The sequence below is a fragment of the Prunus persica genome, chromosome G4, assembly GCF_000346465.2.
Source record: "Prunus persica cultivar Lovell chromosome G4, Prunus_persica_NCBIv2, whole genome shotgun sequence".
In the NCBI taxonomy this organism is placed as follows: Eukaryota; Viridiplantae; Streptophyta; class Magnoliopsida; order Rosales; family Rosaceae; genus Prunus; species Prunus persica.
The window spans coordinates 1508778-1532999 of NC_034012.1; the positions used below are offsets into that span (position 1 = coordinate 1508778).

The 24222-nt window shown below is 38.0% G+C and overlaps 4 protein-coding genes and 1 long non-coding RNA gene across 8 annotated transcripts; 1 reads left to right on the forward strand and 4 right to left on the reverse strand.

Moving 5' to 3' along the window:
* Positions 335-13552, reverse strand: LOC18781188. Its single transcript, XM_020561604.1, is given in 16 exon segments — positions 335-880; positions 1002-1152; positions 1868-2108; positions 2223-2433; positions 2549-2736; positions 2931-3041; positions 3129-4470; positions 9938-10234; positions 10349-10499; positions 10795-11032; positions 11440-11650; positions 11762-11778; positions 11781-11957; positions 12058-12159; positions 12257-12682; positions 12685-13552. Coding segments are annotated over 16 exon segments (5022 nt in total). The 5' UTR covers positions 13544-13552; the 3' UTR covers positions 335-580.
* Positions 7686-9922, forward strand: LOC109949010. The gene is made up of 3 exons (XR_002271502.1): positions 7686-7870; positions 8002-8077; positions 8201-9922. It is a non-coding gene; the product is annotated as an uncharacterized LOC109949010 (long non-coding RNA).
* On the reverse strand, positions 13743-14420 carry LOC109948493 (G-type lectin S-receptor-like serine/threonine-protein kinase SD1-29). Its single transcript, XM_020561605.1, has 2 exons — positions 14218-14420; positions 13743-14106 (listed from the first exon to the last, which is right to left on the reverse strand). Exons 1-2 carry the CDS (start codon positions 14418-14420, stop codon positions 13743-13745), a joined length of 567 nt encoding a protein of 188 aa, XP_020417194.1.
* On the reverse strand, positions 15113-19455 carry LOC18779304 (G-type lectin S-receptor-like serine/threonine-protein kinase SD1-29). Its single transcript, XM_020562837.1, has 7 exons — positions 17521-19455; positions 17321-17428; positions 16946-17145; positions 16642-16852; positions 16117-16333; positions 15849-15999; positions 15113-15745 (listed from the first exon to the last, which is right to left on the reverse strand). Exons 1-7 carry the CDS (start codon positions 18827-18829, stop codon positions 15446-15448), a joined length of 2496 nt encoding a protein of 831 aa, XP_020418426.1. The 5' UTR covers positions 18830-19455; the 3' UTR covers positions 15113-15445.
* Positions 19540-23987, reverse strand: LOC18780085 (G-type lectin S-receptor-like serine/threonine-protein kinase SD1-29). Of its 4 annotated transcripts, XM_020562833.1 has the most exons (9): positions 23942-23987; positions 23530-23667; positions 21906-23133; positions 21706-21813; positions 21331-21530; positions 21028-21238; positions 20482-20719; positions 20214-20364; positions 19540-20110 (listed from the first exon to the last, which is right to left on the reverse strand). In XM_020562833.1, the coding sequence occupies exons 1-9, from the start codon at positions 23981-23983 to the stop codon at positions 19811-19813; spliced, it is 2616 nt and encodes an 871-aa protein (XP_020418422.1). In that variant the 5' UTR covers positions 23984-23987; the 3' UTR covers positions 19540-19810. The 4 variants fall into 4 exon arrangements, with proteins under 4 accessions (XP_020418422.1, XP_020418424.1, XP_020418423.1 ...); XM_020562835.1 differs by lacking the exon at positions 19540-20110 and having other exon boundaries at positions 20219-20364; positions 20496-20719; XM_020562834.1 differs by lacking the exon at positions 19540-20110 and having other exon boundaries at positions 20219-20404.

The window sequence follows — 24222 nt, forward strand, 5'->3', positions numbered from 1 at the left end:
AGTTTCATTTTGCAAGATATGTTTGAATGGAGTTAAAATGTGAGTTGCAGCAGTAGAATGAAATGAAATCAACTTGTGGAAGAGAAATATGGACAAGAACATCATGCTGATGAAAATTGGAGATGCAACCATTTTCCTTGAAAGGTGGCACTTTGTGAGTGAGTATTTTCAGTTTTTGCTTTTGGTCTACTAACCCTTCGATCTTTGAGACTTTTGACCCAATAAAGGCTAAAACATTAGGCCTTAGGATATAAAAAATGAATGGCTATACTGTGGGCATGTTTTGCAACCAAGGATTGACAGCTTTGAGTTTAAGTGGATCTCTTGCAGTCTCTGATAAGAATAATATGATATATTACACTCAGAATAACAATGTAGACAAAGACAAAGTATACAATCAAGAAAGCTCCAGTCTAGAATCTACGTTTGGGAAAATCTTCATTTACTGTCCCAAACTCCAAGAGAGGGGTTCTTTCCTGTACAAAACGGAAAACCTTCAATGTGTGTGAGAAGGAAGAACACTTGACAAAAAATGACCAAAAGTCATAGCATTGTGATGTATGTAACAATATGCTATTGTTTATCGTCCTTGAATCACTGTTATGGTAGCTTCATTTCCAGAGTAGATATTGTCATACTGTGGTTGAGGATCAGAGACTGACTTTTGGACAGTAAATATAGGCCGGTGAGGCTGTGGACGATCTGTCTCAGTACTTAGCATGGAAACTACATCTGGCATGGTTGGCCTATCTACTGCATTGTCCTGTACACAAAGAAGACCAATATGCACACATCTCATCACTTCTGACGGTGAATATGAATTTGCCAATACTTCATCAACCAACTCCAATCCCCTGCCTGCATTCCATGAGTGCCATGTCTGACAAATTTCATGTATGTTTGGCCTCAATCGTTAGACTCTGCTTCATATATATATATATAGGTTGCTTTAGCTGTATGAAAGAAAAAATTTAGCAATAAGATTTAGAGTCTGAGCTTACATAAGCTAGGAACCCTAGCTGTTGGTCACTGCAATAGAAGCTGGTATTCTTTTTGCCACTAATAATCTCCAATAGCAACACCCCGAAGCTATAGACATCAGATTTTTCAGAAAACATCCCGCCCATGGCATACTCCGGAGACATATAGCCACTGCACAATCAATTGAGTAGTATTAAACTGACGAAATTGCTTCTTTGTTTATAGTCTTGAGAAAAATGATACCAGAAAAATTAAATCTAGACGCTATGCAATGCAACTAATTTTCAGTTAATTATGAACACAAACATAAGGGAAGAGGAGTTCAGTTAAAATTGCAAGGGTTGTACATTGAAGCGCTGGTACAGCTCGATTTACCAACATGCCAATCCCAATGTTCGAAACAAGGTGGTAGGTGGGCTGCAGGCAGGGGTCTAACGCCTAGAGGAATAATGGGGGCCTCTCTTTTCTTTCTTTTTTTTCCTTTGTTTCATCAACATATAAATGCAATTTTCCTTCTCAAACCCTAACTCTAACACGAGCCGTCCTCCAGCCCCTCTCTCTTGCTCATACATAACCCACGACCTCTCTTCTTCTTCAATCCCCATCTCTCTCTCGCTCATAGCACCATCATCATCTCGTCCTGACCTTGGAGATTCCAAAATGGGGTTTGTTTTTCTCCAGGCGCTAGCGACAGCCTAGCCCGCCTTCCTAGACCGCGCAGTGCCTGCCCAGAGACCGCCTAGCCCTCCTAGCAGCTGCCTAGCCCCCCTAGCCCCCTCCTAGGCCATTTATTCAGTAATATTAACAATATGAGTGATAGTGTGTTAAAGGATATAACTTTTAAAGAAGATTTCTGAGAATTGGAAAAGAAGGATATGATGCTTACATTGTTCCCACAACCTTGTGAGTATTTGCTAGACTCTGCGTGCCTTGAACGATACGTGCCAATCCAAAATCTGAAATTTTTGGGTTCATGTTCTCATCCAAGAGAATGTTACTGACCTTCAAATCTCTATGTATTACCTTCAAACAGGAATCATGGTGGAGATAAAGAAGCCCTCTAGCAACACCCAGAATAATCTTGAAGCGTCGACCCCAATCAAGCACTGCTCCTCCTGTCATTGAATCTACAATGCACCAATTCAAAATATAACAGTACTGTCATTAATACATCCCAATCCCATGCACTTCACAATGAAAAAATTGACCACCACTTGGTAACAAAGAGCAATGAAACTAACTGAATAGAAGAGTATCCAAGCTTCCATTTGGCATGAACTCGTAAATTAGTAACTTCTCATCATCCTGGACAGAGCAGCCCATGATCCTAACAAGATTTTTATGTTGCAGTTTGGAGATCAACAGCATCTCATTCTTGAACTCTTCTATGCCTTGCCCTGAGCTACTAGATAGTCTTTTTACTGCTATTTCCTTCCCTTCTTGCAGTTTACCCTACATTACATAATTGCATTCATGTTTGTATCTTCTAATAGTAGTTGTAGGCATGTAGCTGTAGTAATACTAATATTTTCCAATAGAAAAAAGACAAAATAATTTTAACAATCACCTTGTAAACAGGGCCAAATCCTCCTTCCCCGAGTTTGTTTGTGATACTGAAATTGTTTGTAGCAAGCAATATGTTATCAAAATTATAGATGAGTAACTCTGACCGATCATGCTGTCTGATATATTCTTGAAGAGTGGCACTTGAATTCCCAATGGTATCAATGAACTTTCTTGTTACTATGATGTTTCCTGATTTGGTAAATGTAACAAACAAATAAGGGGTACTCAGAGCAAAGCAAAACACAGAAAAGTAGGAGCAGTTAATTACCCCACCTTCTTCACCATAGCAAGTCTATCAAGTTCAGAAAATCAACCAGTAAATATGCTCTTATAAAGCTACTCATGGATTTGATTAATACTTTTGAGAGAGATCATTCTCTTACCCGTTTGTTTCGCTCGCAACCTGTGCAAAATGAACACTATGGCAACCAAGACAGCCATAAAACAAATAGCTACTGTGAGGCTAACAATTATCCTTGTTCGCTTTCCTTCACCTGAAAAAAAAAATGAATTTGTAATACATAAAGTATGGGACAGAAGAGTGAAAAGATATGGCTAGTGCAAGCAATATTATCACTTACCAGATTCTGTGCGTAGGCGAATAAAAAGATCTTGTCCAGCAGATGAAAACTCCTCAACATCAATAATGTCTTTGGACCAGACCAAACACCCTATATTATTAACATATGTATAGGCCAAGCAAGAACAATTATCTAGACACTGTCTCCTGCAGCTTTCAGCACTCAAAGACGAAATATACTCATGAAAATCCGGTTGTTTTACACTTGACATCTTCCAAAACCCATCGTCATTTCCTCTCGAAGCAACTGACTGATTTGTGTTACTCTCACAAAACAATTTGGTTTTCCTCACACAACCTCCTGTCCTGTTTCCTTTGCTCCATTCCTCAAGTGACTTGGGAACAAACCCTTTCAAACACTTGCAGATTGGAGATTCAGAAGCTTTGCAAGCCCCAAAAGGTCCACATGCTCCATAATTGTCACATGGACTCTTTGGGGCTTCCCAGAAAGTATTCCAGTTCTCGCCATGTTTCGAATAGACAAGCTTTAGTACACCCTCTGAAGAGATGTCCATATATGCTGCCACAGTTTTTTCAAATAAACTAAAAGAGAAATACTTTGTTCCCAGTTGCGCATTTTCATCTAGATAAAATCCGCTTCGATATTGATCATCCATTTCGGGTACGCCAATGAACTTTGATTTATCCCATGGCCCGCTTCTCCAGTTGAGAGTTGATCCATTGATCCAAACCACCAACTGTGAAGGCACCTCTAATGTCAATCCAGCGAAGAATATCCCAGTTGATGGATCACTCTCACTTTTCCAGGCACTCAAGAAATTCCTCTTTCCGGATTTACTATCAAATCCCAGAAGCATACTAGGTAGAAGTGTGTCGCTAGGATAATCAAAGCTCTCCCACAAATGATCAGCTGCTCCTGCATTGACTTTGACAACAAAGTTTCCATCGTCTAAAAGAAGGGCAGCTGCAGAACTATTAGATGGCACTGAAACATTATTTGACCAAACAGAATTCTGCTTCCCATCTACAAGTTCCAGAGTCCCATTGCTGCTAATTCTCAAACTAGCCACGGTGTCTGCAACTGCAAGAGGCTTTTCTCTGTTGGCTACCCATACAACTTTACGAGGAAGTATATTCTGGTACCATATCCCCACATATTTATTAGCAGCAGAATTATTAGGACTGAAGAATCCCAACTCGAATATGTTGCCTGGGGAGACAATAGTTTGTCCCTCTGTTAAAGGTCGCGATGGAGTTATGTCATGAACTTGAGAACAACACTGTAATGGAAGCAAGCTGAACAGCAACAGGATGAAGATGGAGAAATTTAAAGCACTAAAACCTTCTTTTCCAATATCCATTTTCATCCCAGTATCTTCTGCTTATCAAAAACAACTTTGGGATAATTTCCTTCAAGCTTGTTAGCTTGTCAGATGCAAACTTTATCAGTAGCAAATGGATCATGGATGCACATTTTTGAAGCTTGTTAGCTTTCTTACCCAACAAGGGGTATCTAATTTCTGTTCTCTCTATCCTAGAAATTTCATCTTCTCTGGTCGAGATGGTCAACCTTGTCACCCTCCTCATTTCAGTACTTTTGGGATTGGATTGATACAAGTTGTTGTAATGGATTTTTTCTTATGCTTAGTGAAATTCAACTACTATATCCCACTTGTCTTGCCTGCCCTGTTTTCGCATTAGGTGGCTAAGGCCTTAACTTATTTTTAAAAATAAATATAAAATATAAATGTTGGGCTGTATCTTGTTGACTGTTTGACTCAATAATGCGGTATACGCTGTGGTCGCACAATTAAAATTTATATAGTAACTTTCCTTAATATTGTCAGTCCATAAAGATTTCCAACATCAAATAAACATACACGATCCATCCAGCTCACGTGGGAAAACTGTTATTGATTCTATTATTATAATTTGTTTTGGCAGTGTCTCTCTGGGATTTTGTTGCTTGCTGGGTTTATTTTCAATGTTGATTCATTAGAACTGAGGTATTGTACGATTATCTCAGCCTTTGATTGTTGCTTTTGATTGGACTGGTTGATGATTTTGCTGTATTCAATTAGGATTGTATACGATTTTGAAAGATTTTTTTTAAGTGATAGATTTTCTGGAATTGTATAACTCCTATGGGTGTGTTTGGTATGCCTCACTGGATTGGACTATGCTAAATAGTACTGGCAACTCATGTTTGGTAAAAGAGGGGACTAACTTAAATGGGATTCTACAATCCAACAGTGTAAAAAACACGGTACTCGCTCGTCCAATACAGTGAGGACGAAATGTAGTTCGCAAAATAACGAGCGTGCTATTCTGAACAGGCGAGTCCGACCAACACAGAACCGTCACAACCTCCACTCTCTTCTTCTCTCCTCTTTTTCTCTCTCTCTCTCTCCCTCTTCGCCTCTATCTCCGACAAGATGCTCCCAACGAGATTCATCGTATTCTTTGATGAACTCTACGCCATCAGGAATTCTATCGAACATCTCCCTGTGCACATGGAGAAGCCTAAACACCAAAGCCAGCGCCCGCACCTCGAAGGCCATTACTTTTTCCCTTGCTGATTATGGTGTATTCAGGTCAGTAACATATATATATATATATAGAATTTTCAGATTTCAATTTAGGCTCAAAATTTCAAGTTTTCATATTTCAATTTGGGCTTACAAGGTTACAGTGATGATGAGGATGCTGATGGAGGCTTTGAACAACGACAATAAGGCCACGGCGCAGTAGGCTCTTGAGTTGTTGATCAAATTGGCCGGGACCGAGCTCAGGTTCTTCAGGCAGCAGAGAGAGTGTAGGTTGGGGAGGAGCAGATCTGTTGGCATTAAGTCCAGGTCGGGGCGGGTCTATGTGTGTGGGTCGACGCTAGATTTCTGGGGGTTGGTTCAAGGTCTGCAATGGGAAAGAAAGGCAGAGAGAGAGAGAGCGGAAGGAAGAGGAAAGGAGAGAATATGTTTTTTTCCTTTTTAAATTTTTTAATTTTATAATATTTTAAAAAAAATTTTATTTTTTTTATTTCACACATCAATCCCAATTTAATATTCCTAATTGAATTTAAATATTTTTCAGGTCAAAATCCCTAATTGAATTTTAATATTACAAGAATCATTTTTTAGTCCGACACAACACCAAACGTAGGTCTTCACTATTTTTACAATCCAGCTTGTTAGTCTGACGCTGCACCAAACATAGGTCAGTATTTAATCCAGCTTAGGCCAATCCGAGCTAATCCAATACAGTCCCAGGATTTAGTCCAGTCCATGACAGTCGGCTGTACCAAACTAGCCTATAGGTTTTACCCAGATCTTTTAATAAACTTGTATAGACTTTTATTATAGACTTCCATACTTTGGTATGAACTTTTGTTACAGATTCAGATATATTTGCATAGACTTCCCAATACTATTTTCTTTTATCACTCTTTCTTCCCAACACTATTTTCTTTAAACTATCTTGACCTAGTCACTAGTCGACCATCCCTTTTTTCTTTTTTCCAAATTCTTCCTCTACTTGTGTGCACAACAATGAATTTTCCTTTGAAATTTTCATGAATTGGAAACTTTCATACCTAAACAATGAATTCCCTTTGAAATTTCCATGAATTGGAAATTTCCCTTTGATTTTGTTCACGAACGGCAAACTCTTCGTCCAAAAATTCAATTAAACCTAAACAATGAATTTCCCTTTGAAATTTCCATGAGTTGGAAATTTCCCTTTGATTTTGTTCACGAACAGCAAACTCTTCGTCCAAAAATTCAAATTTTTTTTTTAAAAAAAACAAACCTTTGTCCAAAAAGCAAGGGCCCTATCATTTGGTAGTGTTATGGGTGATGGAAATATATCTCAAACTTCCGCCGCCTTGACATTGGCTTCACGCCGAGATGATCTCCAAGGGAACTTATCGGAGATCGAGAAATCTCTAGCTGAGCTTTCCTCCCAGCAACTCCAACTGGTTGATTTGAAGAAATCACTAATGGAGGAGCTTTGCTTAATACAGGACGCTTGTAACCACCCAAGGTCAATGCATGGCTTAGTGCATTAATTGTTTGCCAAACGATGGAAAATTTTCTAACACAGAGAGAAAAAAAAACACATCGTATGAAATCTTTGGGGTGGAGGTTGGACTTATGTCGGCCTTTATTATTTATACCTAAACCCTACAAATTCTCCAAACTCCAACATTTAATTAAATCCTTCCAAATCTATCTCCTTTTGAACACGGGTAAATTTATTTGGACTTTTTCCAAGTCCTAATTGAATACACCCACATTTAGATGGACATTTTAAAAGTTCAAAGAAGTCTAGATTGAATACACCCAAATTGTTATAGACTTTTTAAACGTTGAATACACCCGAATTTTTAAAATCTTTTTAAACGCTCTAGAATCCTAATAAAATACACCCTTGGATTGTTTGGAGGATTTTTGTTTTATTTTACCTTAAGCAATAATGATGTTCCTATTTATGGATCCCTTAGTAGGAATGTAGTTTGTGATTAAAAACTTTTGGGCTCCAAACAAGGAATTGGTTTTTAACACCTGAGCTTGATCAACAAGAAGAAAATATTTTACCCCTGAAATTTTTTGGATGGCTAGATTTTAGTTCAGGGCTCTTTGGATGATGGTTTTAGATAGGAAAAATTGTAGGATTCACTGGTGCTGAGATATAATCACGTGGCACAGGCCTGCGTGCTCTTTTCCGCTTTTGACAGGATTGTATGTCTGCCTGAATAGAGGAGATGTATATTCAAAAACTAAGCAGGTTTGGTATTGCCTTTACTTCATTCTCATACTATTTTCTAGCTAATCTCTTATGATTTCCTTTTTCTTCTTCTCTGTCTTTCTGTCTCTCTGTCTCTCTCCCTCTCTACATCTCTCATGAAATCTTTGCAGCGATCCACAGAAGCAGCAGGACGTTCTATAGTCTCAATTGTTGTGGACCACACATTTCTCTGCATTAAAGATACTGGTTTGTGATTTTCCTTTACAAGGGCTATAGGGATTCAATACTTTTGTACATGGAGTTAAAAAGATGTACGTTATTACAAATGTTAATTTTAAGCATTCTCAGAAGTCTTGGGTTTACATGCAGAGTTCCAGCTCGAACTTTTGATGCAATCACTCTTATTCTCACGGGTACTCTTCTATGACTCTTACATATTAAATTAAAATTTTCATTGCCATTGTCTTAGTATTCTATGACTCTTGGATTTACTTTTATAAAAAAAAAAAAAGGTTCAGTCTATGGAGTGCGTATACATCAAGGAGGGTCCTATGTACTCTTTTTGTTTTGTAGTTGTTTTTTTTTTTTTTTTTAATTATAATTTTCCAAAGAAAAAGAAAGCCAAGATTACAGCTGATTACAAAGGACTGAGTTCACTATTACAGCTTTCTTTAGACTTTGTTGAGATCAGCAAAGAACCAAGTATGTAACTTGGTCATTAGTATCAAACTTGATAGTTTTATGTTGCTGTCATCATCTTTAATTTTCTGCAATAAGGATCCTTTGTGCTAGCTTGTCTTAGAATTGTTTGATTGTGATTGTTAATTTGCCCAGACGATTGCTTGATGTATAATTTTAGAAGGGTTATCTACTTAATATTTCAAAATCTTGAAACATAGACTTCACTTTTGGGTATGGTTATAAGCTATACTTGGTTGAACTGTGTTCATTTGATTTGTGTTTGCTGAATTATTTCAATTTATGTTTTTGTGATACCTCATTAGCTATTTGATCTGGTCTGCTGGCTATGAATATGAATGAACATGTATGAGATAGAGAAAGAGAGAGCAGCCTGATGATGTTGATGAGAGCTAGACAGAGAAAAACAGAGGAGAATAGTAGGTTGCTAGAAGAGAACTAGGGCTTCCCAAACTCCTCGGATCTGCGCCGTGGAGTTTGAAAGTGGATGAGTGTTAAAAAGAGGCTCTACACATTTGGATGCGGATTAGGGCTACAGGTACTGATCATGGAACGCTTCCTATCTTTTTCGTTTTGATTCATTAGAACTGAGGTATTGTACCGTACATGGGTTTAGCTTGCAGAGTTTTCGTAGAGGTAAAGAAAGCATCTGCATTAGAAGGTTCTGATTTCGTATATACACTTTTGTTGTTGTTGTTTTCTTAATTTTTTTTTATTCTGGGCCCTTCACTGGTCTCTCTCCCCTCAATCCTCTTCTCTCGCTTGGCCTCTCCAATATCACTCTTTTCTCCATCACTTCATTTGCTTTTGCTGTTACGTTTTCTGATTTCTGTGAATTTGAGGGGTATAAATGGAGGGGGAGGGAATTGGGTTTGGTTGTGAGAGTGAAATTATGCATCTTTGTATGTTATTTCAGTCCAAGTTTGTACCTTTGTATATCTGTGTGTGTTATGTTTTCATAAATGGGAAGGCAGCTGTGATTGGGTTCCTACTGTTTTTAGATTTTGAACTCTTGACTGTTAAAGGCTGGTCACGCATTTCTACTGATGTTATCCGTTTAGATGGATATATGAAGCAGTGTTTATTTCATCCTATTTAAAGGTCACTACTTTAACGTAGGAGATGGGGTGACATAATATTGTGTGTCATATATGTTTTTACAACTTTTTACATATTTTATACAGTTTCAATACTCGCATCATTACGCGGGCACCTTTGCTAGTATTGCTTATAACCTGTTATGAAATATAAACAATTTGACTGAATATACAATTTGTATACCTATAAAGAAATCACAGAAGAAACAAAAAGGAAAGATTTTCAGAAAGAAAAAAAATGGTGGGAAGAGGGTACGAAGCTGGGGAAGGGAAGAAATTGTAGCAACCAAGGATTGCCTGCAATTCCTTATCGTCCTTGAAGCAGTGTTATGGTATCTTCATTGGCGGAGCAAATGTTGTCATACCGCGGTTGAGGATCAGAGACTGAGCTATGGAAATTAAATATAGGCCACTTAGGTTGTGGGCGATCTGTCTCCCTACTCAGCATGAAAACTACATCTGGCATGGTTGGCCTATCTGCAGCATTGTCCTGTACACAAAGAAGACCAATATGCACACATCTCGTCACTTCTGATGGGGAATATGAATCTGCCAGGACTTCATCAACCAAGTCCAATCCCCTGCCTTCATTCCATGAGTGCCATGCCTGAAAAAGTTTCATATATGTTGGCTACAATTGTTAGACTCTGTTGTATTTAGCTTCATGTAGATTTTTTAAGTTTTAAATTTTAAATTTATAAGATTTAGAGTGTGAACTTACATAAGCTATCAATCCTAGCTCTTGGTCATGGTAATAGAAGCTGGTATTCTTCCTGCCACTAATAATCTCCAATAGCAAGACCCCAAAGCTGTATGTATCAGATTTTTCAGAAAATATCCCGCCCATGGCATACTCCGGAGACATATAGCCACTGCAAAGGAATTTCATTCGTATTACTATTAACTGACAGTATTTCTTCTTTTGTTTCTGGTCTTACGAAAAGTGCCACAGAATTTATATCTTAATGGCACGAAACTAATATTTCAGTTAAGATTGCAGGGTTCCGAATAAAATGAATGGTAGGGCTAGATTTCCTACGTGTTATCTCTAATTCTCTGCTGCTTCCATATAAATTCACTAATATATTGATGTGAAAGGCAATATGCTGAACATTGAAAATTAAGTTTTGAAGTTCTTCCAAGAATAGGAAAGGGAATGATGCTTACAGTGTTCCCACAACCTTCTGAGTATTTGTTAGATTCTGTGTCCCTTGAACAATACGTGCCAATCCAAAATCTGAAATTTTTGGGTTCATGTTCTCATCCAGGAGAATGTTACTGACCTTCAAATCTCTATGTATTACCTTCACATAGGAATCATGGTGGAGATAAAGAAGCCCTCTAGCAACACCCTGAATAATATTAAAGCGTCTGCCCCAATCAAGCTCAGGTCTCCGCACTGGATCTAAGCAATGCAAACACTCAAAATATAACCAATAGTTTCATTCATATGTTCCATGCATTGTACAATGAAAACGTTGACTGTCACTAGATTTTTAACCTTAAATTGCTATAGAAAATACTGACGCATTTGTATGAACAATAGTGAAACAGGGGTGTAATCAGATTCAAAATTGATTTCAGGTCTAGTTCAACATTGTCTCTTATGCTTTATAAAGAACTAAAATGTACTCACAAGGTATACAATTCAGTTTACATTTATGAGCATTAAATCTGCTGGATGTCTTGCTTGACTGTTTGTGTTGCAAATAAATCAGTGATTCTTTGTGCCCGAACATTTAGTTCATGTGAATTCATTCGTGGCTTTAAGTTTGTAGGCAAATTGCAAAGATAAAGTCCAGTGAAACTAACCAAATAGATGAGTGTCTAAGCTTCTGTTTGGCATGAACTCATAAATCAGTAACTTCTCATCTTCTTGGACACAGCAGCCCATGATCCTAGCAAGATTTTTATGTTGGAGCTTGGAGATCAACAACGTCTCATTTTTGAACTCTTCTATGCCTTGCCCTGAGCTACTAGAGAGTCTTTTTACTGCTATTTCCTTCCCTTCTTGTAGCATACCCTACGAATTAATCAAGGTATTCATGTCCTTATCTTGTAGTTGTGTAGACTTGTATAGATGTTGTGATACTATATTTTCCTTTAGAAAGAAATAAAAGAAAAAAATAATAACCTTGTAAACTGGACCAATCCTCCTTCCCCGAGTTTGTTTGAGATGCTGAAATTGTTCGTAGCGTTTAATATGCCATCAAAATTATAGATGCATAGCTCCGATGGATCTTGGTTTCTAATACATTCTTGAAGAGTGTCTCTTGAAGTCTCAGTAGTATCAGTCAATTTAAAAAACTTTGTTTTTACTTTGATTTTTCCTGATTTGGAAAATATAACAATCAAATACTGAGTCAGATCAAGCCATAAAATTTCTTTGTTAGCTTACACAAATGAATTGGATCCCTTCCTCTCTCTTACCCTTTTGGTTAGCTCGCAACCTATGCAAACCAAACACTGCGGCACCCAAGATACTAATAAAACCAACAGCTGTGAGGCTGACAATTAACTTCGTTCGATTTCCTTCATATGAAAAAATGAAGTTGTAATGCAAAGAGTGTGAGACAGAAAAGAAAAGATATTTCTACTTAAAGCAGTGCAAGCAATTATCATCATTTACCTATTTCTGCACGGTCTAGGAGAATAAAAAGATCTACTCCGCCAGACGAAAACTCCTGTATATCAATAAGGTCTTTGGACCAGGCCAAACACCCTATGTTTTTAACATATGCATAAGCCAAGCAAGAACAATTATTTTGGCATTGTATCTTGCACTCTTCAGCATCCGAAGACGTGATATATTCATGAAAATCTGGTACTTTCAACCCTACCATCTTCGAAAACCCATCTCCTTTTCCTCTTAAAGTGACTGACTTGTTTGTGTTGCTCTCACAAGACAATTTAGTTTGCCTCACACACCCTGCTGCCCTGTTTCCTTTGCTCCATTCCTCATGTGACTTAGGTACAAACCCTTTCAAACACTTGCAAATTGGAGTTGGAGACTCAGAAGCTGTACAAACCCCAAAAGGTCCACATGCTCCTATTTGTCACATGAATTATTTTGTGGTGCCCAGTGAACATTCCAGTTCTCTCCATTTACTGAATCCATAAACCTCGGTATACCTTCTGAAGTCATGTCCATATATGCCACAGTTTTGTCAGGGATATTATAAAAAAAATACTTTGTTCCTAGCTGCACATTATCATCTAGGTGAAATCCACTTAGATATTCATCATCCATCGTCGGTACCCCGATGAACTTTGATTTATCCCATGGCCCAGTTCTCCAGTAGGGAGTTGATCCATTCATCCAAATTACAATCTGTGATGGCAGCTGTGGTGTAAGTCCAATCAAGAACATCCCAGTTGATGGATCACTCTCACTTTTCCAGGCAGTCAAGACATTCCTCTTTCCAGATTTACTGTCGAATCCCAGCCGCATGCTTGGTAGAAGTGTGTCACTTGGATAATCAAAGCTCTGCCACAATTGATCAGCTGCACCTATACTGACTTTGACAACAAAGTTTCCACTGTCTAAAAGCATTGCAGCTGAAGTATTAGATGGCACTGGAATATTGGTTGACCAAACAGAATTCTGTTTTCCATCTACAAGCTCCAGATTCCCATTGCTGCTTATTGCCAAACTAGCCAAGGTGTCTGCAGCTGCAATAGTCTTTTCTCTGTTAGCAACCCAAACAACTTTTCGAGGAAGTATGTTCTTGTGCCATATCCCCACATACTTGTTATTATCAGAATTATTATTGGGACTGAAGAAGCCCAATTCGAAAATGCGGCCAGGGGAGACGAGGGTTTGTCCCTGTGCTAATGGTTGTGAAGAAGATATGTTATAAACTTCAGCACAATGATGCTGTGACAGAAGCAAGCTGAAGAGGAATAGGATGAACATGGTGGAACTTAAAGCGCTAACAGAAACCCAACAAGGACAATTAAATACTATGTTGGGCTAAAATTCAGATGCACCCTACGTGAAGCATATTAGTAATCTTCACTATGAGAAAATTGACTTTTCCATTTTTTTATGAAGAAAATTCTACCAATGCTTTTAAAGTCATGCGCAGACAAGTTTGACTAGATCACATTGTTCACTATTTGTAGTCCAGGACATATAATAAGACATTATGAGTTGATCCATTAATCCAAATGAACATTTGTGTTGGGATCTGTGGTGCCAATCCAACCGAGAACAACCCAGTTGATCCATCACTCTCACTTTTCCACGCAGTCAAGACATCCCTCTTTCCAGATTTGTTATCAAATCCCAGCAACATCATTGGTAGAAGTGTGTCACCAGGATAATCAAAGCTCCTCCATAATTGAGCTCCTATATCATCTTGGACAACAAAGTTTCCGCTGTCTAAAAGAAGTGCAGCTGAACCATTAGATGACACTAAAATATTGGTTGACCAAATACAACTCTGTTTCCCATCTACAAGCTCCAGGTTCCCATTGCTGTTAATTGTCAAACTAGCCAATGTGTCTGTAACTGAAAGAGCCTTTTCTATGTTGGCCACCCAAACAACTTTGCGGGGAAATATAGTCTTGTGCTATATCCCCACATACTTGTTAGCAGAATTATTAGGACTGAAGAAGCCCAATTCGAAAATGTGGCCTGGGGAGACAAGAGTTTGTCCCTCTGCTAATGGTTGTGAAGAAGTTATGTTATAAACTTCTGCACAATAATGCTGTGACAGAAACAAGCTGAAAAAGAATAGGATGAAAATGGAGGGATTAAAAGCATGAAAAGTTTCAGTTCTCTTACCCATTTCAAGCTTGTTAATCTCCCTGCCCAACACGGGGTATCTAATTGTCAACCAAAACAATATGGCTAGTGGTTTTGGGCTAATCAATCTCTCTCTCTCTCTCTCTCTCTCTCAATATTAACATCACAATTAGCTAGTGTTCCTCTATGGTTGGGGCCTGCCTTACAGACGTACCCATTACTATTAAATTATTAATCCTTGGGCTATTGACCAGCAAAAAGAAAAACTACTCATACCCAGAAAGCTACTTAATACTAAACAAAAATTGCTTTCAGGACCACCTATGAATATAATCTTACTCACCCCGAAATTCAAATTGACTAAATATATAAAGAAATCACAAAAGAAAGAAAAAGGTCGGGAAAACAAACAGTTGGTGGGAACCTCAGCTAAACAAAGTCAGAGCTTTGTCGCCATTTTTCCACCGAGCCGTATTAACAAGTTACAGAGGCCAATCTTTGACACGGTCATGAGGCAAGCGGGGTGTTTCGAACATTCAGAAAGCTATATAATCATTCTCCAGGTCAACAGTCAAAAATCACGTTAGTCGACAATATTGAAAAGACAAAAAGATCAAGGCTTTTTTATCTCATAACAACCCAAATTCAATTTGAAAGATAAAGTTTTGTTATTGCTCTCACATATTATGTGTTAGACAATCACAATTTGTCAGAAAAATAACAAGGCAAGTGAAGTTGAACCCAAAAAAAAACCGCTTTTTTCTTTCCCTTTTAATAATAGCATAAGATATTTGAACATGTACAAAACATATGTTCCTAATCCAATAATAGCATAGGCTAGCATAGGATCAGGACATTAAAGGGATGTTATACTACTAACACCTGTCTTATAATGTTTTTTTGGTGCATTTTAGCAAAATATCCCATGAAAGGAAAACCTTCATTCACTATACCTTTTTTTCGCGCATTTTAGCAAAATATCCCGTGAATGGAAAACCTTCATTCACTATACCAAAAGGAAAACTTCACAACGGCCAAAAGTCAATAGACGTAAAAATTTGCAATTTCTTATCGTCCTTGAAGTAGTGTTATGGTATCTTCATTTGCGGAGCAAATATTGTCAAACGGTGGTTGGGGATCAGAGTTTGAGCTTTGGAAAGTATATATAGGCCGCTTAGGTTGTGGGCGATCTGTCTCCCTACTCAGCATGAAAACTACATCTGGCATGGTTGGCCTATCTGCAGCATTGTCCTGTACACAAAGAAGCCCAATGTGCACACATCTCATCACTTCTGTTGACGAATATGAATCTGCCAAAACTTCATCAACCAAGTCCAATCCCCTGCCTTCATTCCATGAGTGCCATGCCTGAATAAGTTTCATATATGTTGGCTACAATTGTTAGACTCTGTTGTATTTAGCTTCATATAGATTGTTTAACAATTTATAAGAATTTAGAGTGTGAACTTACATAATCTATGAAGCCTAGCTGTTGGTCATGGTAATAGAAGCTGGTATTTTTCCTGCCACCAACAATCTCCAATAGAAAGACTCCAAAGCTATATATATCAGATTTTTCAGAAAATATCCCGCGCATAGCGTACTCGGGAGACATATAGCCACTGTACAGGAAATTCATTATCCACTAACTTATTATTATTCCTGATAACATGCTAAAAAGCATTAGAAATTTAGTTGGTTAATAACAATTCTGATAATTGGGAAGAAATTATTCTTACCGAGTTCCCACAACCTTCTGAGTGTTTGCTAGATTCTGTGTCCCTTCAAAGATACGTGCCAGTCCAAAATCCGAAATTTTTGGGCTCATCTTCTCATCCAACAGAATATTACTTACCTTCAAACATGAATCATAGTGGAGATAAAGAAGTCCTCTAGCAACACCTTGAATAATATTGAAGCGTTTTGCCCAATCAAGCTCTGCTCTTCTCATTGGATCTAATCAATTCACCCATTTGAAATGAAATCAGTAGTGTCATTCATATATTTGGTGCATAGTACAATGAAAACAATGATTTAATTGCTATAAAATAGAGACACAGTTGTAAGAACACTAGTAAGCGGTGCTTAAACAGGTAGGTGTAATATATTGAAGAGCTAAACTGTACTCAAAGATTGTGCATATCAGTTAATAGTTCCCCTGAGCTCCGCATTCTAGGAAAAGCTCATAGATTACCAGTGATATTGAAGAAAGATATGTAACAATGAGAAATTGCAGCCAAACATAAAGGGCCAGTGAAACTTACTGAACAAAAGAGTATCCAAGCTTTTGTTTGGCATGAACTCATAAATTAGTAGCTTCTCATCATCTTTAATGCAGCAACCCATGAGCCTTACAAGATTCTTATGTTGGAGTTTGGAGATCAATAGAATCTCATTCTTGAACTCTTCTATGCCTTGTACTGAGCTACTAGATAGTCTTTTTACTGCTATTTCCTTCCCTTCTTGTAGCTTACCCTACACAAGGTCCACAAATTAATCATTGCATTCATGTCTGTATCATTATATATATTCCTTCGAAAAGAAAAAAAAGAAAGAAAGAATAATCACCCTATATACAGGCCCGAATCCTCCTTCTCCGAGTTTATTTGTGATGCTGAAATTCCTCGTAGCAATTAATATGGTATCAAAATCATAGATTACTAGCTCTGATGGATCATGTTTTCTTATATATTCATGAAGAAGAGCATCTCTTGAAGTCTCAATCATATCAGCCATTTCAGAGTCCTTAGGTGTTACTTTGACGTTTCCTGGTTTGCAAATATAGCAACCAAACTCGAAGTCAGAGAAAAACAAAAAAGCAGTAAATATGCTCTTATAATGTAATGCATTGAAGTTATACTGTTTTGATTAATACTTCAAACAGAGGAAGGGTGAGATCATGGGCTAATGCATTAATTGCATCCCTCGACCTCATTCTCTTACTCTTTTGGTTAGATCGCAATCTGTGCAAGCTAAACACTATGCCAGCCAAGATACTGATAAAACAAACAGCTATGAGGCTGACCATTATCTTTATTTGCTTTCTTTCACCTAAAAAAATGAATTTGTGTCACATAAAGTAGGTGACAGAGAAAAGAAAAGATACTGCTAATTAGAGTTGTGCAAGCAATATTATCACTTACCTAATTCTGCATGTGCTAAGCGAATAAAAAGATCATCTCCACCAGAGGCAAACTCTTGAATATCAATAAGGTCTTTGGACCAGACCAAACACCCTATATTGTTAATATGTGTATAAGCCAGGCAAGAGCAACTACCTGTGCACTGTACCTTGCAGTCTTCAGCACCCAAATTCGAAATATACTCATGAAAATCTGGTAGGTTTACACTTGATATCTTCCAAAACCCATCTTGTTTTCCTCTCGAAGGAACTGAGTTACTTGTGTTACTCCCACAAAACAATTTGGTTTTCCTCACACACCCCCCTGCCCTGTTTCCTTTGCTCCATTCCTCTTGTGACTTGGGTTTAAACCCTTTCAAACACTTGCAGATTGGAGACTCGGAAGCTTTGCAAACCCCAAAAGGTCCACAGATTCCATAATGGTCACATGGATTCTTTGGGGCCTCCCAGTCAAGATTCCAGTTCTCACCATGTTCGGAATACATAAGCTTTAGTGTACCTTGATAAGAGATTTCCATATATGCCAGAGTTCTGTTAAAGAAAAAAGAGAAATACTTTGTTCCCTGCTGCACATTATCATCTAGATTTAATCCACTTAGATATTCATCATTCATTCCTGGTATGCCGAGGAACTTTGTTTTGTCCCATGGCCCACTTCTCCAGTAGGGAGTTGATCCATTAATCCAAATGAACATTTGTGTTGGGATCTGTGGTGCCAATCCAACCGAGAACAACCCGGTTGATCCATCACTCTCACTTTTCCAGGCAGTCAAGACATCCCTCTTTCCAGATTTGTTATCGAATCCCAGCAACATCTTTGGTAGAAGTGTGTCACCAGGATAATCAAAGCTCCTCCATAATTGAGCTCCTATATCATCTTGGACAACAAAGTTTCCACTGTCTAAAAGAAGTGCAGCTGAACCATTAGATGGCACTAAAATATTGGTTGACCAAATACAACTCTGTTTCCCATCTACAAGCTCCAGGTTCCCATTGCTGTTAATTGTCAAACTAGCCAATGTGTCTGTAACTGAAAGAGCCTTTTCTCTGTTGGCCACCCAAACAACTTTGCGGGGAAATATAGTCTTGTGCCATATCCCCACATACTTGTTAGCAGAATTATTAGGACTGAAGAAGCCCAATTCGAAAATGTGGCCTGGGGAGACAAGAGTTTGTCCCTCTGCTAATGGTTGTGAAGAAGTTATGTTATAAACTTCTGCACAATAATGCTGTGACAGAAACCAATTGAAAAAGAATAGGATGAAGATGGAGGGATTAAAAGCATGAAAAGTTTCAGTTCTCTTACCCATTTCAAGCTTGTTAATCTCCCTGCCCAACACGAGGTATCTAATTGTCAACCAAAACAATATTGCATGTGGTTTTGGGCCAATCAATCAATCAATCTCTCTCTCTCTCTCTCTCTCTCTCTCTCTCTTTATAATAACATCACAAACAAATTAGCTAGTGTTCCTCTCTGGTTGGGGCCTGCCTTACTGACCAGCGAAAAGAAAAAGTAGTCATGCGCAGAAAGCTACTTTTAATACTAAACAAAATAGCTTATAGGACCACCTACGAATAATCTTCCTCACCCCGAAACTCAGATTGACTAAATATATAAATTTGGGTATCTATAAAGAAATCACAGAAGAAAGAAAAACGTCGGGAAAACAAACAGTTGGTGGGAAGCTGCTACGAACCTCAAATTTACAGCAGCCAAACAAAGTCGGAGCTTTGTCTCCATTTTTCCACAGAACCGTATTAACAAGTTACAGAAACCAATCTTTGACATGGTCATGAGGCAAGCGGGGGTGTTTCGAAAATTCAGAAAGCTTTATAATCAATCTCCAGGTCAACAGTCAAGAATCATGTTAGTCAATAATGTTGAAAAGACAAAAAGATCAAGGCTTTTTTAGCTCATAACAACCCAACTTCAATTTGAAAGATAAAGTTTTGTTATTGCTGTCACATATTATGTGTTAGACAATCACAATTTGTCTGAAAAATAACAAGGGAAGTGGAGTTGAACCCAAAAAACCACGTTTTTCTTTACCTTTTAATAATAGCATAAGATATTTGAACACATACAAAACATATGTATCAAATCTAATAATAGCATAGGCTAGCATTGGATCAGGACATTAAAGGGATGTTATACTACTAACACCCGTCTTATAATGTTTTTTTGGCGCATTTTAGCAAAATATCCCATGAAAGGAAAACCTTCATTCACTATACCAAAAGGAAAACTTCAGAATGGCCAAAAGTCAGTAGATGCAAAAATTTGCAATTTCTTATCGTCCTTGAAGAAGTGTTATGGTATCTTCATTTGCAGAGCAAATATTGTCAAACTGTGGTTGTGGATCAGAGACTGAGCTTTGGGAAGTAAAAATAGGCCGCTTAGGTTGTGGGCGATCTGTCTCCCTACTCAGCATGAAAACTACATCTGGCATGGTTGGCCTATCTGCAGCATTGTCCTGTACACAAAGAAGCCCAATGTGCACACATCTCATCACTTCTGTTGACGAATATGAATCTGCCAAAACTTCATCAACCAAGTCCAATCCCCTGCCTTCATTCCATGAGTGCCATGCCTGAAAAAGTTTCATATATGTTGGCTACAATTGTTAGACTCTGTTGTATTTAGCTTCATATAGATTGTTTGACAATTTATAAGAGTTTAGAGTGTGAACTTACATAATCTATGAAGCCTAGCTGTTGGTCATGGTAATAGAAGCTGGTATTTTTCCTGCCACCAACAATCTCCAACAGCAAGACTCCAAAGCTATATATATCGGATTTTTCAGAAAATATCCCGCGCATGGCATACTCCGGAGACATATAGCCACTGTACAGGAAATTCATTATCCACTAACTTATTATTATTCCTGATAACATGCTAAAAAGCATTGGAAATTTAGTTGGTTAATAACAATTCTGATAATAGGGAAGAAATGATTCTTACAGAGTTCCCACAACCTTCTGAGTGTTTGCTAGATTCTGTGTCCCTTCAAAGATACGTGCCAGTCCAAAATCCGAAATTTTTGGGCTCATCTTCTCATCCAACAGAATATTACTTACCTTCAAATCTCTATGTATTACCTTCAAACATGAATCATAGTGGAGATAAAGAAGTCCTCTAGCAACACCTTGAATAATATTGAAGCGTTTAGCCCAATCAAGCTCTGCTCTTCTCATTGGACCTAATCAATTCACCCATTTGAAATGAAATCAGTAGTGTCATTCATATATTTGGTGCATAGTTCAATGAAAACAATGATTTAATTGCTATAAAATAGAGACACAGTTGTAAGAACACTAGTAAGCAGCGCTTAAACAGGTAGGTGTGATATACTGAAGAGCTAAACTGTACTCAAAGATTGTGCATATCAGTTAATAGTTCCCCTGAGCTCCACATTCTAGGAAAAGCTCATAGATTACCAGTGATATTGAAGAAAGATATGTAACAATGGGAAATTGCAGCCTAACATAAAGGGCCAGTGAAACTTACTGAACAAAAGAGTATCCAAGCTTTTGTTTGGCATGAACTCATAAATTAGTAGCTTCTCATCATCTTTAATGCAGCAACCCATGAGCCTTACAAGATTCTTATGTTGGAGTTTGGAGATCAACAGCATCTCATTCTTGAACTCTTCTATGCCTTGTACTGAGCTACTAGATAGTCTTTTTACTGCTATTTCCTTCCCTTCTTGTAGCTTACCCTACACAAGGTCCACAAATTAATCATTGCATTCATGTCTGTATCATTATATATATCCTTCGAAAAGAAAAAAAAGAAAGAAAGAATAATCACCCTATATACAGGCCCGAATCCTCCTTCTCCGAGTTTGTTTGTGATGCTGAAATTGCTCGTAGCAATTAATATGGTATCAAAATCATAGATTACTAGCTCTGATGGATCATGTTTTCTTATATATTCATGAAGAAGAGCGTCTCTTGAAGTCTCAATCATATCAGCCATTTCAGAGTCCTTAGGTGTTACTTTGACGTTTCCTGATTTGCAAATATAGCAACCAAACTCGAAGTCAGAGAAAAACAAAAAAGCAGTAAATATGCTCTTATAATGTAATGCATTGAAGTTATATTGTTTTGATTAATACTTCAAACAGAGGAAGGGTGAGATCATGGGCTAATGCATTAATTGCATCCCTCCACCTCATTCTCTTACTCTTTTGGTTAGATCGCAATCTGTGCAAGCTAAACACTATGCCAGCCAAGATACTGATAAAACAAACAGCTATGAGGCTGACCATTATCTTTATTTGCTTTCTTTCACCTGAAAAAATGAATTTGTGTCACATAAAGTAGGTGACAGAGAAAAGAAAAGATACTGCTAATTAGAGTTGTGCAAGCAATATTATCACTTACCTAATTCTGCATGTGCTAGGCGAATAAAAAGATCGTCTCCACCAGAGGCAAACTCTTGAATATCAATAAGGTCTTTGGACCAGACCAAACACCCTATATTGTTAATATGTGTATAAGCCAGGCAAGAACAATTACCTACGCACTGTACCTTGCAGTCTTCAGCACCCAAATTCGAAATATACTCATGAAAATCTGGTAGGTTTACCTTTGACATTTTCAAAAACCCATCTTGTTTTCCTCTCAGAGGAACTGAGTTACTTGTGTTACTCCCACAAAACAATTTGGTTTTCCTCACACACCCCCCTGCCTTGTTTCCTTTGCTCCATTCCTCTTGTGACTTGGGTTTAAACCCTTTCAAACACTTGCAGATTGGAGACTCGGAAGCTTTGCAAACCCCAAAAGGTCCACATATTCCATAATGGTCACATGGATTCTTTGGGGCCTCAAAGTCAAGATTCCAGTTCTCACCATGTTCGGAATACATAAGCTTTAGTGTACCTTTATAAGAGATTTCCATATATGCCAGAATTCTGTTCAAGAAAAAAGAGAAATACTTTGTTCCCTGCTGCACATTATCATCTAGATTTAATCCACTTACATATTCATCCTTCATTCCTGGTATGCCGAGGAACTTTGTTTTGTCCCATGGCCCACTTCTCCAGTAGGGAGTTGATCCATTAATCCAAATGAACATTTGTGTTGGGATCTGTGGTGCCAATCCAACCGAGAACAACCCGGTTGATCCATCACTCTCACTTTTCCAGGCAGTCAAGACATCCCTCTTTCCAGATTTGTTATCGAATCCCAGCAACATCATTGGTAGAAGTGTGTCACCAGGAAAATCAAAGCTCCTCCATAATTGAGCTCCTATATCATCTTGGACAACAAAGTTTCCACTGTCTAAAAGAAGTGCAGCTGAACCATTAGATGGCACTGAAATACTGGTTGACCAAATACAACTCTGTTTCCCATCTACAAGCTCCAGGTTCCCATTGCTGTTAATTGTCAAACTAGCCAATGTGTCTGTAACTGAAAGAGCCTTTTCTCTGTTGGCCACCCAAACAACTTTGCGGGGAAATATAGTCTTGTGCCATATCCCCACATACTTGTTAGAAGAATTATTAGGACTGAAGAAGCCCAATTCGAAAATGTGGCCTGGAGAGACAAGAGTTTGTCCCTCTGCTAATGGTTGTGAAGAAGTTATGTTATAAACTTCTGCACAATAATGCTGTGACAGAAACCAATTGAAAAAGAATAGGATGAAGATGGAGGGATTAAAAGCATGAAAAGTTTCAGTTCTCTTACCCATTTCAAGCTTGTTAATCTCCTTGCCCAACACGGGGTATCTAAAGCGTTACTATCTGGTTGGGGCCTGCCTTACTGACGTACCCATTACTATTAAATTATTAATCCTTGGGCGATTGACCAGCAAAAAGAAAAACTAGTCATGCGCAGTAAGCTACTTAATTCTAAAAAAAATTGCTTACAGGACCACCTATGAATATAATCTTCCTCACCCCGAAATTCAAATTGACTAAATATATAAATTTGGGTATCTATAAAGAAATCACAAAAGGAAGAAAAGGTCGGGAAAACAAACAGTTGGTGGGAAGTTGCTACGAACCTCAAATTTACAGCAGCCAGACAAAGTCAGAGCTTTGTCGCCATTTTTGACACCGAGCCGTATTAACCAGTTACAGAAGCCAATCAGAGCTTTGACATGGTCATGAGGCAAGCAGGGGTGCTTCGAACATTCAGAAAGCTTTATAATCATTCCCCAGGTCAACAGTCAAGAATCATGTTAGTCAATAATGTTGAAAAGACAAAAAGATCAAGGCTTCTTTATCTCATAACAACCCAACTTCAATTTGAAAGATGAAGTTTTGTTATTGCTGTCACATATTATGTGTTAGACAATCACAATTTGTCTGAAAAATAACAAGGCAAGTGAAGTTGAACCCAAAAAACCGCTTTTTTCTTTCCCTTTTAATAATAGAATAAGATATTTGAACATGTACAAAACATATGTTTCTTACCTTGGAAAATCTCGTTGGTAGAGAAGTAAGCAATAGTCTCATTGCATTTGATGTAACAATTTTCTATTTCTTACCTTACCGTCCTTCAATCATTGGTATCGTAGCTTCATTTGTGGAGAAAATATTGTCATACTTTGGCTGAGGATCAGAGACTGAGTTTTGGAAGGTAAATATAGGCCGTTTAGGTTGTGGAAGATCTGTCTCACTACTTAGCATGAAAACTACATCTGGCATGATTGGCCTGTCTGCAGCATTGTCTTGTACGCAAAGAAGTCCAATAT

Excerpts from the sequence above, each read along its gene's own strand:
- LOC18779304 (XM_020562837.1), bottom strand. The coding sequence starts at position 18,829 with ATGGGTAAGAGAACTGAAACTTTTCATGCTTTTAATCCCTCCATCTTC. Across the intron at positions 17,429-17,520 it reads CTTAGCACATGCAGAATTAG|GTGAAAGAAAGCAAATAAAG; the intron begins GTAAGTGATAAT and ends TCATTTTTTTAG. Across the intron at positions 17,146-17,320 it reads ATTGCGATCTAACCAAAAGA|GAAACGTCAAAGTAACACCT; the intron begins GTAAGAGAATGA and ends TTTGCAAACCAG.
- LOC18780085 (XM_020562833.1), bottom strand. The coding sequence starts at position 23,983 with ATGAGACTATTGCTTACTTCTCTACCAACGAGATTTTCCAAG. Across the intron at positions 21,239-21,330 it reads GATTCGGGCCTGTATATAGG|GGTAAGCTACAAGAAGGGAA; the intron begins GTGATTATTCTT and ends GACCTTGTGTAG. Across the intron at positions 20,365-20,481 it reads CAGAAGGTTGTGGGAACTCT|TGGCTATATGTCTCCGGAGT; the intron begins GTAAGAATCATT and ends TTTCCTGTACAG.
- LOC109948493 (XM_020561605.1), bottom strand. The coding sequence starts at position 14,420 with ATGGGTAAGAGAACTGAAACTTTTCATGCTTTTAATCCCTCCATTTTC. Across the intron at positions 14,107-14,217 it reads CCTAATAATTCTGCTAACAA|CAATGGGAACCTGGAGCTTG; the intron begins GTATGTGGGGAT and ends GACAATTAACAG.